The sequence below is a fragment of the Desarmillaria tabescens genome (assembly GCF_030435595.1).
Source record: "Desarmillaria tabescens strain CCBAS 213 chromosome Unknown EV420scaffold_1, whole genome shotgun sequence".
In the NCBI taxonomy this organism is placed as follows: domain Eukaryota; kingdom Fungi; phylum Basidiomycota; class Agaricomycetes; order Agaricales; family Physalacriaceae; genus Desarmillaria; species Desarmillaria tabescens.
The window spans coordinates 1,104,055-1,120,766 of NW_026848300.1; the positions used below are offsets into that span (position 1 = coordinate 1,104,055).

Consider the following 16,712-nt stretch of genomic DNA (forward strand, 5'->3'; position numbering starts at 1 on the left):
CCCATCTGACTCTATATATATCAGAAGATACATGACGCTACAAATAAACAGAGATATCAATACATGCAGGTTAGTATTAGTAGTAGAGATTAACGGTAGAACGGGCGATAGGAACAAGAACGGACCATTCAGTTCGAACCTATCCCTGCAAGGACTGTGAAGACATATTCCTGCCGTTCCCTGAACGCTTTCAACTTAGTCATACCCAGACTAAGGGCATTGATGCGGTTCGCGAACGCAACGGCTTTTCCCTCAACGCTTCGCCTGCCGTTTGCTTCGTCCCGGTGGCGATCACTGTATCCAACACCTTCTTCTAAGATTTTCCGAACTCTCTCCATCCTTGGCGCTGGTATATCCCTTCCCTGCTGCGCATATTGCATCGCTGTTCTATCGTCTTCCGCTTCGAGTTCCTTCGAATCCCTCCCAATCGCCGCAAGTTCCATCATGAACGGCTGAAGCTGGATTGGACAATCCGAGAGCATCAAGGGTTGTCCAAGAACACCAACTACCCCTCCTTCTGGTGTCATAGACGTCGTTGCAACGTCAAGGATTGCAAAGGCCACGCATGCGAAATATGCACGGGGAAGGTCGCGCTTCAATAGGGTGCGAAGAGTAGGTTGACGATCAAGGGCATCGGCTAGAGATGCGTATAATGTCTCACGTATGAACTCAATTGCAGGCGAGTTGGGCGCTAAGATGGTGGGAGAGGGGCTGCGTAAAGGCAATCCGCTTGACCCGCTGGCAGCCTGTGGTGATAGATGTGCCGGAGACTGTGGAGGTAGATCACGGTTTGCACGTTGGGGCAATGCTGGAGGTGCTCCGTCAATAGAAGACCGAGGAGATTTTTGGTGGGGAGGTGCGTCGTAGGAAGGTGGCGGAACAAATGAAGCTTTCACTGTTCTGGGACTACTGAGAGGTTTACCTGAATCCAGAGCCGCCTGGAGATCAGAGGCATATTGATCTTGGAAAGATCGCCTCTGACTAATTTCAATAGCTACAGCACGCAAGTCTGCTGAGATACCCTGCAATGATGGTAATGGGGGGATAGATAACGGTTCGAGTCCACAGATGATACGCGCTAGATCATGTTGGTGCTCTGGTGCTAGTCCCTGGATGGATGGGACTGATTTGGCCCATACAGAAAGAAATGAAGTGAATGCCGGTGGACAGTTTTCAGCAGAAAGCTCCGTTGGTTCTGAGGATTTACCCCGCCGGGGAAGAGGTACAGAAGGGGGATTTGTAGTGCATCGAAGAGCAGCGAAATAAAGGCACAAGGCAGGGCCTATAATATGAAAAATCGAAACTAGTTCCAGTGCATCACATTAAAAAAGCGACTTACCGGTTATCATCAGGTCGCCTTCCGCGCTACTTAGTATACTTTCGTCTAGGAGTCGTTCAATTTTTGCTTGTGTGAGAGACGATTTGAGGTAGCTGTGAAAGCTATCCTGAATTAACTGTTCAGAAAGTACTCTTCTACTTTGCGAGGACGATCCTTCAGACATGTTTGTGAGTCGGAGAGAGGGACAGCACCCTAAGTGCTGCGGACAACTGACGTCATAGACTGCACAGCACTTCTCCGAATATGGCCTTCCGTGAGTCATGGATGTTGACTTAGCAAAGAAGCTGACATAGTCGCACTCACGACATCGGAAGGATCCACTATTCCGCGTTCCATCGGAGGAGATATCATCAAGATTTTCAAACTCAAAAAAACATCTCCGCCCTAGCTCTAGCTCTAGCTCTAACTCGTTTTAAAATCTTGTATAATTTTTGCCTATTACAATACAGGGCCAAAAGGTGTGGCTTATGACGGTCGCGGTTCTATACTTATAGAAATACTTATCGGTGGTTCTACATCCCGAAACTGTGGGAGGGGAGGAATGATTGAAACAATGCCCATGCCAGTGATCTAGAATAAGTAGTGAATGCAAGAATGATGTACAGTACTTAGTATACAGTTATGACAACGATGAGGAAAAGAAGTGGGTCACAGGCATCCAAGATGATTTAATACAAGTATGGCTGCGGAACTAATGAGCTGGAGAATCATCTATGAACAGGGTTGCACTCACCGATGAAGCCCCGCCTGCCGGAGGCACTCGGTATCGTTCCCAGTGGTTAGGATCGTAAACTTGAGTAGTACTCGCCCAGTGCTCCCCAATTATATTGTCGAATGACGCTGATATAGCGCCGAAGTGAGGCAGAGTAGGGCCAGCACGAAGGGACTCAGAGGAAGCAATATCATAGCTGCTGACTTGACCATCCGGGAGTTGTGAGGAAAATGAGGGATCGTAACTCGTAGGTTGGAATGCCAGAAGAGAGTCCTCATGGAACGGAGGCACGTTCTGATTTACGGAATTCTCGAACGAGTTGAAGCCTGACCCTGCCACACGGGATCCCGACTGCGACCGAGACGATCCGTAAGTTGAAAGAGGTCCGAACGATGGTTCTTCCCAGCTGGACTGGTCGAGTGAGAAGGGGATAGGTGAATCCGTTGGGGACTTGGAAAACAGCGAGTTCGGGACTTCGGGAATGGGAATCGAAGGTGTGATGGGAGAAACACTCGCCGATGAGGACGCACTTTCTGAATGAGAGCTACGGTGTGTTGTATAGGAACTAACGGACGACTTGCGACCACCACGGTCAGAATTAAAGCGGGTGATACTATTGTACCTAACATCGGCGGTCTTCGTTAGGAGAAATACAACCCCGATGATATGCAAGCTCGTACCTATTCTTAGCGGAAAGGCCCGTTCGCCCAGGGAAGTATGTTTTGACGATTTTCGTCCACAGCTTTCCGTGCTCGTTAACAGCACTAATCAACAGCGCGTCCTGCAGAATAGCATAAGTGAATGCGCGAGTAGGTAGAAAGCGTAAACTTACACCCTCCGGCGTCCAGGTAGTCCTGTCGATTGAGGGGTTCAAAGTATCAGTCCAACGTTTGGCACATTCTGCAGACGAAGCGCGAATATGAGTTTTGTGTTGTGAACAGCTATAGTGAGCACTTACGATCGCTGTTCCTTGTTTGCACCAAAGACGCGACGAGAGACCATCTTGTACCAACAAGATGAGTAAACGTAGCGAAGGAGAATGGGGAGAACGGTATACCTTGTACCATATCGCTCAATAGCTTTCACAAGTCTCTCATCCTCATCCGGCGCCCATCCGCCCTTGACCACGTCCGACGCCATCTTGGCAAACCAACGCTTGCGACAGTCTTTGTTGGTGCGATCGGGAACGTGCTTGGCTATAGCATGCCACTTGGAAGGATTTGGGTTACCAGGATCCTCTATAAAATACAGCCTAGAGTCAATATTGGTAATGGGGAGTAGGAGAACAAAGTAGCTGACCTCGTTGAACGGCCTCGCGGAGGAGTTGGTCTTCCTTGGCAGTCCAGGATCGACGTTCACGAGAGAGCATATTGACTGCAGCCATGGTAGTGTTGCACTAGAGAAGTTTCAAGGCAGATCAAGCGCTGGAGGATAGATTGACAGCATGGTTTAAATAATCCTCGATGCCGCTGAAATTGGCCAAATCAGGGGAGTCGGAGGTGTGGTGGCATTTCCAACTCCCACGTACAACACAGATCTAAACGATGCGTAATTGTCATTGTTACCGGCTTTACGGAGAGGCCAAGAAAAGTATTTTTGGACGGCTTTACAGATAATTTCCGCGTTACTCGAAAAATATTGATTCCGAATATGATCAATATTTGGTCCGCGAAGATAACAAATGGGGATTGATCAATCCTTCACGCTGTACAGTCACAGCCAGGCATATGGTTAGTATTCGAGCCTGAGAGTCCAATACAAGGCCAGAATCAATACCATTTGCCATCAAGTGCAAGTAACGCACCAATTCAAAACAGAAAACTCGCGGATTGACCGAAGAGCGAGGAGAAACGTGAACAAGATGGATAAAGTTGCCGAGGCGTGATCAGGATGATGTTTCACACGGGTGTCCCCGCCTGGATTTCCTTTTTAGTTTTATTCCCTCGGCGTAAACGTGCACACTCCTCCGGCCTTCAACATAACGTACACCTCAAATTCGAGGAGATTTGCTATCACAGCTGCGATGAATCCAATGGAGCATCAGGAGGTACCTTTTCGGCCTCCTCCATACTCATCGTGAATGGAACTCGAACCCTGTTTCAAGATATAATCCGCCTCGACATTGCTGCTTGAAGCCTCGCTTGTGAAGACATGACAGCCGCTGTGATTAGAGGTTAATAGGTTGCGCAGTGACCAAAGCGATGACCATGTTTTCGGCTCTCGGTTCGGTTGAAACGAACCGCTAGCCGGATAACCAATCGTCAGAAGATATATATCTATACCCATATGGCAGCATGTGTACCTGAGGAACCATCGCCTCTTCGTCACGGCGTAACTTGTAACCACTTTGCCCTCGGGACCCTCAGGCGCGTTGCGGAAAATCTGCGTCATCGGTTCTCATCTGTGCTTGCAGGGTCAATGGTCTCCAGACTGATCTCTCCGTATATACACTTCTTCGATCTCACGGACTTGTCTTTTTCGTCACATTCGAGATGCAGCGCGGAACGGCTCTAAGCGGGAAGGAAGACGTTGCATTATGGTACATGCGAATATTGATAAAGCGGAAGATCATGTCCGAACTAACAGATCTCAAGTACCAAAGCCTATTTGTTCTCAAATGGTTGTTATTTTCGGTCCCTGGAGCTTTGCGCCCTCGGACGACCCACGAGCCAGCCCTGAAATGCAAAGTTAATAGTCAATTATCAACCAAGAATGCGCAACCGACAAGCTGGGAAATTCAGGATTGAATTTAAGGGTGGTGTTGGTTGAATGTTTCGAAGGCCTTCCGTGGAGATCAAGGCGTTGGCAAGTAGTCGATCGAGCTCAGCCAGCGGCGGATGGTCGGAGCATCGGACATGGGAGGGCTCACCGCCATTCCGGTTACTTGTTTATTCCAAGTTGTGTTCCGGGATCCAAGGCATGAAGGCTCATCCTGCCAATATTGATTCTTCTTTCCCCAGAAACAACCGGAACTAGTCCTTTTGTATTGAGGACTCAATAACTAAGGATGAGCGCTGGAAGATTTCATCATATCATATGAGTGCATGATAACGAAAGCCCCTGCTCCTGACGGAGTTGAGCACTTAATACAGCCCTTGCAGGTTGGAATTGAAAGTCAGCGTGAAATGCAAGTATTCACGTTGCTCAGAAGGAAAGGCATCGGAATCCCGTTGCTCGATAAGGGTTCGTCGTTTCAGAAAGATGCTGAATGGCTTGCGGACCCATTTATTTGGTGAAATGGTGGGAGCCGTCGGTTAACTATGAACGCTTAACAAAGGCACCAACTTAGGTGCAAAGAAAATGAAATATATGTGTAAAAGACGTACATCACAGATCTCCTCGGCGAGATCCAAAATTGACGAGGCTTTGCTTTCCCGATGTGATCAGGATAAAAACGTTGATCACATCCATGTAGATAAGACCTCGGAGGAAGTCCACGGCGTCAGGCTCCGAATTAAATATAGGCAAATATGAAGTCAACCAACCTGGAACCAGTATGGCTTTCAGTCGCCATCGCGGTGCAAGTAGAACCATCACGTCGCGGCCTGACCATGAACATTGAGCTTGAAATTCACAGCTATCCCCAAAGTTTTGACGCACCTATCACATGCCGATTCTCGCTTAAGTTCAATAGTAGTTTCGCAAATGCCCGCTTCCCATTGCTGTATATATTTCAGCCAACCCACAGAAAGAATCATTGAGCTAAGTATGTCCTGGCGATTGACCCTGCAGCGCTTCGGCAAGGCAGAGGTCATCATCATCATCATTGCGGGGCTTGAACGTCTTTTAGATCGCCGAATATAACCCTGGAAATCCAGGACAAAGAAGCCATAGAAAGCCAAGCAAGAACAAGCTTCGCGCGTAATAACCACCCACCGAACGTCGCTCGATGATAGTGTGTATTCGATGGTTCTCGCTGTGCCTAGGTACGGCCGTGTGGTAGACTCTAGAAAAAGGATAGAATTCTAAGAACCCAGGGCACGCCACAGTGGACCAAGCGGACTTAGTATACGGGAGAGATGCCAGACGTCACGGTGCCATCCATAGGACATGTTTCTCACCAAAAAGATGCATATCGGAAAAGGTCCTAGGACAAGGCTAAAGGAAATGGAACGCGGCAGACCCTGAATACGAACTGAGAAGACTTTCAAAGTTCGACAAGCTGCGCGCTGCCATCGAAATGAGCATTAAGAGATACAGACCCACAGAAAGCAAATAATCAGATGCCAAACTGGTTGAATCGCTTAGAGGGTAGACGGGTAGGCTGTCAACGGTGTCCGCCGCATGGGCATATAATCCAAACAATTTACGACTGGTGTTAAGCGCAGCCTATCGTGCTCGTGCTGAATAATCTGCATCAGGAATAAGACAAGTCCTTACCAGTGCGTGAAACATGTTGCGCGTCGGTTCCGATTTCGCCGACACAATACATCGCGTAGAGGACCAAGTTCGCGTGAGACTACGCCTAGTACCGTCTATCAGCATTAGCATTCCTTTAGCAATAACGTGGCAGTGGCCGCATGTACAGGCTGGTAGACATAGAGACAGTCTCAAACGTGACTGCGGGCGTTGAGGAAACGCAATGCAGTAGAGGCACAGGAACTGGGTCGAAATGATTCATCAGACGTGACAGAAGAATTCTACTAAGTGGCGACTGAGTTTGCAGGCACTCAGGTGGGCGAATCGTCAACGGTCTGCTTCTGTAGGAGATGACTGGGCTCGGTCATCGCGGTTAGAATCTTCCACTACTTAGAATGAAACTAGATAACAGAGATGTAAAGCCTATGAGAGCTGGCGGTCCAGCTATTCAATCCAATTCGCCGTCTGCTGAAGCTGGTATTGCCAGTCGGCCTGGTAGAGAAAGCACATATGCCGATGAAGTAAAGTTACTATCTGTATGGGACCTTTTCGGCGTTAAAGTGGAGGGAAAGTCAGGACCAGGAACCAGCAGAGGCACCAGATCATCATGATGGTGGGTAACAAAGAGGCTCGTAAATTTCAAATCTCGAATTTCGGTCGCGAATGTCACGTGCTGCGAAAGCGAGTCTCAAATTTCAAATTGAAGTGGAACATTCCGACCGGGGCCTTACCCGAACATTTTCTTCTATCGTCGGCTCTACCATGGCTGAAATACACGACTCCTTCGATACTATCTTGATTCTTGATTTTGGCTCACAGGTAGCTTTCTAAGCAGTCTTGCAATGTTTTACTGAAAGATTGACCATAGTACAGCCATCTTATTACCCGAAGATGTCGTGAACACAATGTCTACGCTGAATTAATGCCTTGTACGGTGAAGATTAGAGATCTCGACTTCAAGCCCAAAGGTTTCCATTTGAAAGTTTTCGCAAGCACCGGAGGTTAACTTGCCTCCAAGGTGTAATATTGTCTGGATCACCATATTCTGTCTACGACAAGGATTCGCCTCATGTTGACCCGGCAGTATTCGACCTCAGGGTTCCTGTCTTAGGCATCTGTTATGGATTGCAGGTACACCTGATTAAGCGCCACGGTTGTCTTCCCATCCTAACGACACATGACTCTAGGAAATGGCGTGGACCATGAAGGGAAAAGTAGCGAAATGCGATCACCGAGAGTACGGATTTGCCCAAATTCAGATCGCCAAGGCAGAAGATGCGAATTCGTCCGCCGGCACTCTATTTGAGGGTCTAGGAGATGAAATGCAGGCAAGCGTAGCGGTGTACTTGAAAAAAGCATGCACTTTCTGATCGTTTCACAGGTATGGATGTCGCACGGTGACCAACTTACGGAAATGCCACCCGATTTCCACGTTATTGGCCATACGAGTACTGCTCCATACGCCGCTATCGCTCATAATTCTAAGCCATTCTATGGGATCCAGTTCCATCCGGAAGTCACTCATTCCCTTCGCGGTAAACAAGTTATTGGCCAATTTATCCTGCAAATATGCGGGTCTAGGCCTAACTGGACGATGGTGAGTCTCTGTATGTGCTTTCCTATGATTGTGTGTACCAACATTTCACCAGCAAGAATTTATCGGCAAGGAAATCAACCGCATTAGAGAAATCTGCGGCTCTTCGGGTCGTGTAATTGGCGCGGTTAGCGGTGGTGTGGATAGCACTGTTGCCGCGAAGCTCATGCATGAAGCCATCGGCGATAGGTGGGTTCCTCGGGTCGTCGCTATGAGTAGTATATAACTGACATATTTCAGGTTTCATGCGATTATGGTAGATAACGGTGTTCTTCGCCTTGACGAGGCCGCCCAGGTTGATGAGATGCTGAACAAAAATCTTGGCGTTAACCTCACAGTTGTTGACGCATCCTCCCTTTTCCTTCAACGCTTGGAAGGAATAGAGGATCCCGAGAAAAAGCGCAAGATCATCGGCAACACTTTCATCAATGTCTTTGAGGAAGAAGCAGCGAAAATTGAAGATGTGAAGGTTGGGAAAGGGCGGGTGGAGTGGCTACTGCAAGGCACTCTGTATCCCGATGTCATTGAGAGCATTAGCTTCAAGGGACCTAGTGCTACGATTAAGACGCACCACAACGTTGGGGGTCTCCTTAAGGACATGAAGCTCAAGTTGATTGAACCTCTCAGGGAGCTTTTCAAAGGTACGATTTACATAACTCCCAACTGATTTCATTGATGTCAAACATGTATATGTAGATGAGGTCCGGGCTTTGGGGCGCTTATTATCTATTCCTGCGCCGCTCGTCCAACGACATCCTTTCCCTGGACCTGGACTGGCAATACGAATCCTCGGACCCGTCACACGCGATCAGGTCAGGATACTCCAACAAGCTGATCACATCTATATCGAAGAGATTCGTAAAGCCGGGCTATATAATGAGATTGCTCAGGCGTTCGCCGTCTTATTACCTGTCAGAGCCGTTGGAGTTATGGGTGATCAGAGAACCTACGAACAAGTATGCCCGAATTCTATTTCTCCGCCGACAGATTTCAATTGATCCTCGTATTCAAAGGTCATCGCCCTGCGCGCTGTGCAGTCCGAGGATTTCATGACTGCTGATTGGTCAGTACCCGACACTTAATCCGTGTGATGTGCTCAATGAGTCTCGTTAGGTACGTTTTCCCAGCAGAGGTCCTTCGCCGGATCTCGTCCCGTATTACCAACGAAGTGCCAGGCATTAATCGTGTTACCTACGACATCTCTTCAAAGCCACCGGCGGTGCGAATTTCTTTCATACGCTAAAAAAGGCCGAAACTAATCTGAGAATCCGCAGACCGTTGAATGGTTATGAACCTCCTTTGGGTTTCGCGCGGACGGATTCCGTAATTATACATCACTCATATAGTGTAACCCCATGTAGATAGACATTCCTAGGCGTACTGAGATTGCAAGTGATAGAATACAACAACAATAAGATAACCTGTAGCAATAACACCATTGCACGATCATGGAGGGATACATCTGTAGCTGAATGGAAGCTTATACTTTATGATGGCAAAGGAGCGGCATATGACCCACGGCCTCGACCTCGATACGAAGAATTGCCGCGACCACGATCAATGTTAGAAGTGAACGCTCCTCTACCCCGAAGTCCGGGGCCAAATCCTCCCCGTCCTCTTCCAGGGTTGAAACCACGCATTGGTCTGGAATTCACAGCTGTCCCATTCATAGATGGGGCAGATGATTCTTTTGAAGGAGGCACTGATGATCGAGGAGCTCCTGTCGGCACCGCGCCGCGTCCGTTTACGTATGCACCACGACCTCTTTGAGGATTCGACATGATGGAAATGGGCGAGAACGGCCTGATGGAATGAGGAATTAGCATGGTCGACGTGTTTCCGCGAATGGCTTACTTTTGACTCGGTTGAGCTGGCCGAAAACCAGAGGCGGCTGGCTGTCCCGATGCAGGTAGAATAGCAGGGCATGGGCCAAAACGCGGTTTGAAAGGTGTTGTAATTGCTGGTGACGAAGGTGCCTTAGGGTTGGTAGGCGTGACAAACTGGGGATTAGTCAAGTTAAGACATGAGTTGAAGTCAACGGTCAATCCCCGATACTGTGAGCATCTAAATACAAAAACGTTTTGTGACTAGGACGGAAACAGAGAATGTAAGGCTTACTTGTCACCTAATGTAGTTCCTGCCATGAATGGAACGTCCCAGACCACATCCATAGATTTGGAATTCAACCCAATGACAATGCCTTTAGCGGCCAAGGGCACTGCTCCAGAATCTTGTATCATCGTGACTCTGTCTCCAAGAGCAAAGTGTTGATTTTGAAGGCGATACACGGCGTGAGCAGGCTTGAGAACGGCTTGCCGAGGAATACCTTTAACGATTACCTTCTTGATGGCCGTGGGAGACTTATTGGCATTGAAGGAGTCAGCCGTTTTCTCGATCTCATCGACCATGCTCTGTCAGAATACTCAGTCGATGTAATAGAACTTGATGAAATGAGGACGGTCACCTTTGTCAGTTGATCGCAAAACAAAGATACAGGCTCAAAGTCACGAACGCCTTGAGTTTTGAGCCAGACCTTGATTTCTCGGACACGCCCATCGGAATCCGGTCCTGGCAGTGCTTCCGGCGCTTTGGCCATTGCTAAGACAAAGTCAGAATATGCATGATATAGGTCTCTATTAGGACCTACCATCTCCGGGCTTGTCAAGTGAACGGAAGATATCAGGAAACCTTGTCTGTCAACGACATCAGCGGTGTGCGAAAATCGGCATTTGTTGGGACTTACCTTGTAATCTATTATGAGCTTGATTGCCTTCTCACTAAATTCCCAGTTCCGACCTTCCTTGCGTGAATAGTCAATCACCTTCATCGATTTCCCTTCGAATTTCAAGCTTAGACCCAGATTATTCTTCACGCCGTCCGAAGTTATAACCATGAAGCTCGACGTTATTTTCGATAACGCACGCCCAGAAATGCCGACTATCTCGGCTGCTTTGAATGAAGGATAATACCGCTCAGAAGTCCGGTCCTGGACAATCGCCTTGAACTTGTCGTTCTCGGACTTTTCGGATGGAAATAACTTGACAAAGATCATAATCAGGCCCACGGACATTAATCGGCAAAAGTTATAGAGCACGCACTGCAAGTTTTACAGAAAGGGACGTTTCTGTAGTGGCGGAAACTTGCGCAGCAACGCCATAAGCATGCTCACCCAAGAAGAAGATCTTGCTCCCATCTGGGAACTCTTCTGACAGTGGCGGCGCAGGGCGTTCAATATACCGGGGATCTTCAGATGTTACATGTCCTAAGGTCATCTGAATCGCCTGCTCCGTTTCTTTCTCGATGCCTTCGTAATCCTTCACGAAGGCACCATCTTCAAGGCGCTTCAAACCTACGACGCCGGTCAGAATACTGATACGTTTTGTACCCCCAAAGAAGAACCGTACCTTTCAATGGCCGAACATGGAGAAGAACTTCCGCATTTCCCGTGATCACCCCACACTTCTTCGAGTATACCTGCTCTATTCGCTCCGCCTTCATCTTCCAAAAGTTTAGGCCTTGAGGAGAATGCGGGTTTGACACAACTTTGGGGGCAGTCCCGGGGACCACGGACATCTTCTCATATTTGAAGAGAGCATCCGAAACCGCCACAACTAAGCCTTCCTGTAAGAACGGCCAGCCAATGAACGTCCTTTCTCCGACCATTTCATTGACGATATCAGCAATCTTCCGGCCTTCGTGTGGATTCTCAATGTGCACGACCATTGATTTATTTCTACTCTCCGATCCGTGCACATTAACGCCATGAAAACCAAGGACTGATGTATGTGGCAGGGTTTTGAGGGAGGGAAACCCAGCGAGCGCATCAACGCCCAGTGAAACGCCCTCAACCAAGCCATCAACGAGGTGCAGTCCATCTAGCGTTGGCAGATCGAAAGGTTCCATGACACACATACAACGGTGTAGCGATGGAAAAAAACCGGGGAGAGAAGAAGGATATAGAGTAGGTTCGCCGCCAACTCTATACGTGAACTTGGTGCTAGTACCAAAGCCATTGCGTCGCTTCTCTTCAGGAGTCAGCCGATGTTCACGAGCTATGAGTAGGACTTTAGTGGTCATTAACGCAATGATTACAAACCAAGCTTACAGGCCATGGCTTTCTGTAAACGTTCAGCGTTAATGAAAGGAATTTTAACGATTGCCTCCCAGTCTTGCTTTTTCCCATTGAGATCCTGCTCAAATTCTAAGGGGTAGAAATCCAGGATGGGTGAGTTGGGGTCATACATAAGATCCTAGAAAGCTATCAGCCGTCGCTAGGGTGGATCGAGTAGGTATAAAAATACCTGGAATGCTAGCGGTATATGATCCTTGCTAGCCACAGGCAGCACCCCCATCAGCTGTTCATATGGTCTGAACGGCTCTCCGAGTTCAAAGTTGAACGTCATCTTGTCTACATCTCGAAGATCTGAGATTCGTCGAAAAGTTAAACTATTCGCCATGGGATTTATCAACTCCACAAACCTGATATCCTAGGTGCGTAATGATAGTCGTAGAACCATCCCCATGACGCCACTCCGCTATAATAGTAATGCATGACCCATTGAAGGCCCTCCACATATCGATAAGTGAGGGCGCCCATTGCCTTCGGATCATCATATGATATTTCCAGTTTACCCTGATAATTCGTTTAACCGATGCCTTGAGTAGATCAAAAGCCGCACCTTATAATAATTCCGTTTCCATTCATCCATCTTTTCCCGGATAGATCGTTCGTGTCTTGCATCGAAGCCCCCATCCTCATCCTCATCCATCACAGGCGCCTTGGCATACTTCTTCAAGATCCTTTCAATGGCGGCTTTACTTTCTTCGTCTTCTTCGTCGACATCTTCCCACTCTCCCTCATCTTCACCGTCCTTCTTTCCGTCCTCTTGTCCGTCCTCTGAGGAAGACGACTCCTCAAAAGCGCCCGGAAACCTCAAGGTAACCAAATTGACATTATCGTCGTATTCATCCCATGTGATGGACAAATGAAGTTCTTCTGCCAAAGAGCCAATGAACTTCCGCTCCCGGGCAGGAAAATCGTTCGGCATAGCTAGTTTGGCCTTCTTGTCATTGCCCAGCACGAATTCATGAACCTTCTCAAAAATTACACGCTGCGGGCGTGTCAATACTGCAAATAATGATAAGTGTGCATGCATAAGCCAGTAGCGATACTTCAGCGCACCTAATTTTGACCGTTCACGCGCCAACTCCATCTCCTGTACATGCTTAGATTGCTTCCCCTTGTACCAGTTTAGGTCCGCATATTCCTTCTCAAATACTTCTTGCTCCCATTTGGCCATTTCGTCCAAAACCACTTGCAGCCGTAGAAGGTTGATTTTTCCTCCTTCATTAAGATATCCATCTTGTGATATATTAGATACGTATCGCAGCGTCCGAGAGTAAAGAGCAAACCTAGTCCAGGTAAAACCGTCTTATACACGTCAAACAACTTCTCCAGGCCATTCTCGTGGATGTGGAGATCGGGTAAGTTTGGGAGAAAATCATTCCCCACAAATACAGCCAGAAGAACGAAATCATCGATGACACGTTCAAGGCTATAGGGGAATGGTAGCCGGGATTCGATTTCGTGGAATTCAAGATCAAGGTATTCCCTCATGAGAGATATATGCAATAAATAAAAGTTGATACTTTCCAAACTACAGTATATATCGTGAGTCAATAGGGTTAAAAAACAGAGAAGAATGCGCACTTGGTTCCTCCTTTCTTCTTCGACGCCGGGCCAAATTTGACTTCTTCACGTAACAAACAAAAATGTGGATCATGGCTCAACAAGCCAAGCATAATAAGGTCGGCATCCAGGCCATAGAGACAGTGACGGACATTGGGATTGTAATCTGGTTGTGCCCGAGAAAGTCGAATGTACTCCATAATCTTATGTTCACCTTCGCCTGGAACCTCGTGTCCAGACAAAACCACTTGCACGTTCCGCCAATTTGAGTCTTCAGTTATCTTTTTGTTCACAAAATATCGTAGTTGTTCGGAGAGACGGGTCATGAAAGGTGTCCCTGAATCACTGTCAGATCACAAAACGAGGACAAAGAGCGGAGCATACCAGGAGTGATACAGTTACTGTCAAATGCCTTCTCCTCTGGAAGTTTCTCCCCTTTGGCCTCCGCCTTCTCTCTCAATTCCTTTGCCTCCTTTGCCGTCCTGAACCGCCGACTTCTTTGTTGATTCATCTTGGCGCGCGGGGCAACGCCATCAACAGCCATAAAGAAGAGTTTCTTTGGCTTGATCTTTCCAAAAAGATGGTCGACATACGCGAAAATTGACGTGAATATTTGTTCCTCTGAGAGTCGGAAATGGGCATCGTCGTCGTTCGGATGTGAGCCTGGAGAAGTGTTAAGCTATGTCCTGGAGCTTGCAGTAATGATATACGAACAGTTGTGAATGATTGCATTGAAATCCAGATAGAGATTGTCTGTACAAACGGTTCAGTTAACGAAACTCTTTCAGTGTAGTGCAGTAAAGCTTGCCAAATTCGGGTATCTTGTTTTCCTGAATAAGCTGGGACGTTAGAGGATAGCGCTCTCTAAAATACTATCAGATCAGCACATTTAATGTTATTCTTAGGACCACGCACGATATGTATCTGAAAAACTGAACATGGACAGGTCACTTCATACTTTGGTCTGTCAACCATTTGCAAAGCACACGAACCTTGGGAATACCTGGATTCTGTGTCAAAGATATTTACATGAAATGGCAGCTCAGCTTACCCATCGTCGTAAACGCTTGTAATGGCAGGGAGCAGTGAGGCAGTTAGACTTGGAAGTTCAGCAGCGGGTTGCTGACTTATCAATTTGCTTTACACTGTAGTGACAAACAATGCGTCATTTTTCAGCGATCGCACCCGTCACGATGTCTCGCGTCGGCAACGGCTAGCATCGATACCGACGTTCTTGACCGAATATTTGGTCGTGCATCAATTTTTACTAACATGAGACATGATGAAGATTTGTATTCGTTATGGGTGAACAATGGGAATGCATAAACTAATTGGTCGACGAGTGTCCGACTTATCGTGCAAGTTTACGGAAAAATTGCCCTTCTGGGCACAAGTCAAATTGGGGGAAAACCGGGCACCGCGTGTATGAGCGCTATATGGTAATAGAACTGAAGTGCGTGGGGAATGTACGTGGTGGCTGTTAGAATGAGGGCGCTCATGAGTCAATCATCGCTAGCAGCAAGACTGGGTTTTTTCGGATGTATATTCTGAATGCGTCTGAGGACCAATGACCACACGCCTGTATGAGGTATGGGAGCACCCCTCGCTCGGCCAAGTCTGTGGCACCACCAGCCCGCATGGACTGGCCAGCGATCTTCTTGGTCGGGAAAATCTGGCGCAACCTCCTCATGAACCAGGAGCGCGTCGGGACAGCACCCGTAGCGGTTACCCACAGTGCTGGGTGAACAAGGTGTCGATCGTCCCTGCGTTTGAGATAACGCCGGAAAACAGGGAGGGGGTTGACGGTGGGGTCGTCGTCCTCCGGGATAATGACCTTATTCCCTTCAAACAAGGTGTCGGCTTTGTGCGCTGGCAGGAGGAATGCATAACCCTCAGAGAGCCACTCCACTGTCGTTCTCCGGGTGATCTTCCGCCAATTGCGTGCTTTTTTCGCATCTGGCATGCTGAGTTCTGCGAGCCGAAGAAGGCCATTGAATCCGGTCACTAGCAGTGCGAGGAATAAGCAGTCATCATAGTCGGTGGATTGGCCCAGGGTCTTGATCGCATGACGGATGTTGTCGTGAGAGAGAGGGGATTTCCGCTTGACCTCTGAGCCTTTCAGTCTTTTGCATCCTTTAAGTGTGTGGCTGACCATTGGAGAGTTTCTGACTTCGCGGACGTCGGGGAAGATATTTTCAAGTCGGTTACATATTCCAGACAGGTATGAACTGACAGAGTCAGGCTTGATATGGGCAGACATGAACACGACATAGTAGCTGAGCGTGTCTTCGGTTGGTTTCACAGGGAAATTGTGGATTTTGCAGAAGGTGATGTAAGAGTTTAGCGCAGAGTTATATGGTCCCAGGGTTGATGTGTCAATAGCGGAGCCTAGAGCGAGGCACCGCTCGTGATGGAGTTTCTCCAGGGTCCAGGGCTCACGAACCCTCTGTCTGGACCCGGGAGTGACGTCTATCAACATCTTGATGCCCCCAGCATGTCGTGAGGGGGTGAGAACGGCAGGATAATGAGATCGGGCACAAGATCCTGGGCCTTTGAGAACTGTGAACGCGACAAAGCGTCCGCGACATCGTTCTCTGAGCCTGGGATATGAAGAACGCGCAAATCGATGCTGTGAGTGATCATCACGTCGACGGCGGACTTCAGTATGGGATTATAGGTGGGGGACGCCTTCAGCGAATTAAAAATGTCGACGGTGTTCGAGTTATCTGTCAAGATCGTAACTCTCTTCCTCAGCTCTGGCGAGAGCGTCTCTGCTATCCAATGAATCGCTGCACATACACACAAGGCCTCGAAAAAGAAGATGATTTCTTCTCCATCCGGCAAGTCAGGTGTCAGACACACAAACCCGCAAGCGATTTTCGGCACCCAGAAGCCCATGCCGCTCAGGCAAGCGTCACAGAGGATAGTGACAGTAGCATCAGATAGAGGATCCCAGTCAAACTCATCAAAGCAGCACACTCCGCTAGACTTTTCAATATGGTCTGCAAGCCAGCCAAGG

At 48.1% G+C, this 16,712-nt stretch overlaps 4 protein-coding genes across 4 annotated transcripts; 1 reads left to right on the forward strand and 3 right to left on the reverse strand.

The window, feature by feature from the left end:
* Positions 1-128: 128 nt before the first annotated feature.
* On the reverse strand, positions 129-1,502 carry EV420DRAFT_1257453 (uncharacterized protein; the record flags this gene model as incomplete). The annotated part of the gene is made up of 3 exons (XM_060466834.1): positions 129-738; positions 835-1,282; positions 1,340-1,502. 3 exons carry the CDS (start codon positions 1,500-1,502, stop codon positions 129-131), a joined length of 1,221 nt encoding a protein of 406 aa, XP_060339197.1.
* Positions 1,503-1,804: 302 nt separating this feature from the next.
* EV420DRAFT_29934 (uncharacterized protein) lies at positions 1,805-3,658 on the reverse strand. The gene is made up of 7 exons (XM_060481585.1): positions 3,351-3,658; positions 3,109-3,289; positions 3,010-3,053; positions 2,884-2,951; positions 2,732-2,832; positions 2,073-2,673; positions 1,805-2,022 (listed from the first exon to the last, which is right to left on the reverse strand). Exons 1-7 carry the CDS (start codon positions 3,433-3,435, stop codon positions 2,008-2,010), a joined length of 1,095 nt encoding a protein of 364 aa, XP_060339198.1. The 5' UTR covers positions 3,436-3,658; the 3' UTR covers positions 1,805-2,007.
* A 3,477-nt stretch (positions 3,659-7,135) lies between these two features.
* On the forward strand, positions 7,136-9,423 carry EV420DRAFT_1494370 (GMP synthase). The gene is made up of 11 exons (XM_060470803.1): positions 7,136-7,229; positions 7,279-7,378; positions 7,429-7,541; positions 7,598-7,738; positions 7,792-8,007; positions 8,060-8,193; positions 8,245-8,645; positions 8,701-8,960; positions 9,018-9,067; positions 9,118-9,223; positions 9,279-9,423. Exons 1-11 carry the CDS (start codon positions 7,173-7,175, stop codon positions 9,294-9,296), a joined length of 1,596 nt encoding a protein of 531 aa, XP_060339199.1. The 5' UTR covers positions 7,136-7,172; the 3' UTR covers positions 9,297-9,423.
* EV420DRAFT_1494376 (exonuclease II) lies at positions 9,424-14,810 on the reverse strand. Its single transcript, XM_060470804.1, has 21 exons — positions 14,745-14,810; positions 14,686-14,696; positions 14,609-14,625; positions 14,502-14,557; positions 14,408-14,446; positions 14,078-14,356; positions 13,715-14,030; positions 13,417-13,661; positions 13,187-13,366; positions 12,684-13,132; positions 12,484-12,637; positions 12,306-12,427; positions 12,110-12,254; positions 11,409-12,056; positions 11,103-11,353; positions 10,748-11,041; positions 10,652-10,697; positions 10,469-10,602; positions 10,123-10,415; positions 9,859-10,068; positions 9,424-9,807 (listed from the first exon to the last, which is right to left on the reverse strand). The coding sequence occupies exons 1-21, from the start codon at positions 14,746-14,748 to the stop codon at positions 9,492-9,494; spliced, it is 4,209 nt and encodes a 1,402-aa protein (XP_060339200.1). The 5' UTR covers positions 14,749-14,810; the 3' UTR covers positions 9,424-9,491.
* Positions 14,811-16,712: the final 1,902 nt, after the last annotated feature.

What these genes read in the sequence shown, in the direction of transcription:
- EV420DRAFT_1494370 (XM_060470803.1), top strand. Translation starts at nt 7,173, where the DNA reads ATGGCTGAAATACACGACTCCTTCGATACTATCTTGATTCTTGATTTT. An exon ending in GCATCTGTTATGGATTGCAG is followed by an intron (nt 7,542 to 7,597) that starts GTACACCTGATT and finishes ACATGACTCTAG; the next exon opens with GAAATGGCGTGGACCATGAA. An exon ending in TCTCAGGGAGCTTTTCAAAG is followed by an intron (nt 8,646 to 8,700) that starts GTACGATTTACA and finishes ATGTATATGTAG; the next exon opens with ATGAGGTCCGGGCTTTGGGG.
- EV420DRAFT_1494376 (XM_060470804.1), bottom strand. An exon ending in TTACGCACCTAGGATATCAG is followed by an intron (nt 12,428 to 12,483) that starts GTTTGTGGAGTT and finishes GACGAATCTCAG; the next exon opens with ATCTTCGAGATGTAGACAAG. An exon ending in TTTACAGAAAGCCATGGCCT is followed by an intron (nt 12,057 to 12,109) that starts GTAAGCTTGGTT and finishes TCCTACTCATAG; the next exon opens with CTCGTGAACATCGGCTGACT.
- EV420DRAFT_29934 (XM_060481585.1), bottom strand. Translation starts at nt 3,435, where the DNA reads ATGGCTGCAGTCAATATGCTCTCTCGTGAACGTCGATCCTGGACTGCC. An exon ending in ATTGAGCGATATGGTACAAG is followed by an intron (nt 3,054 to 3,108) that starts GTATACCGTTCT and finishes TGTTGGTACAAG; the next exon opens with ATGGTCTCTCGTCGCGTCTT. An exon ending in CTACCTGGACGCCGGAGGGT is followed by an intron (nt 2,833 to 2,883) that starts GTAAGTTTACGC and finishes GCTATTCTGCAG; the next exon opens with GACGCGCTGTTGATTAGTGC.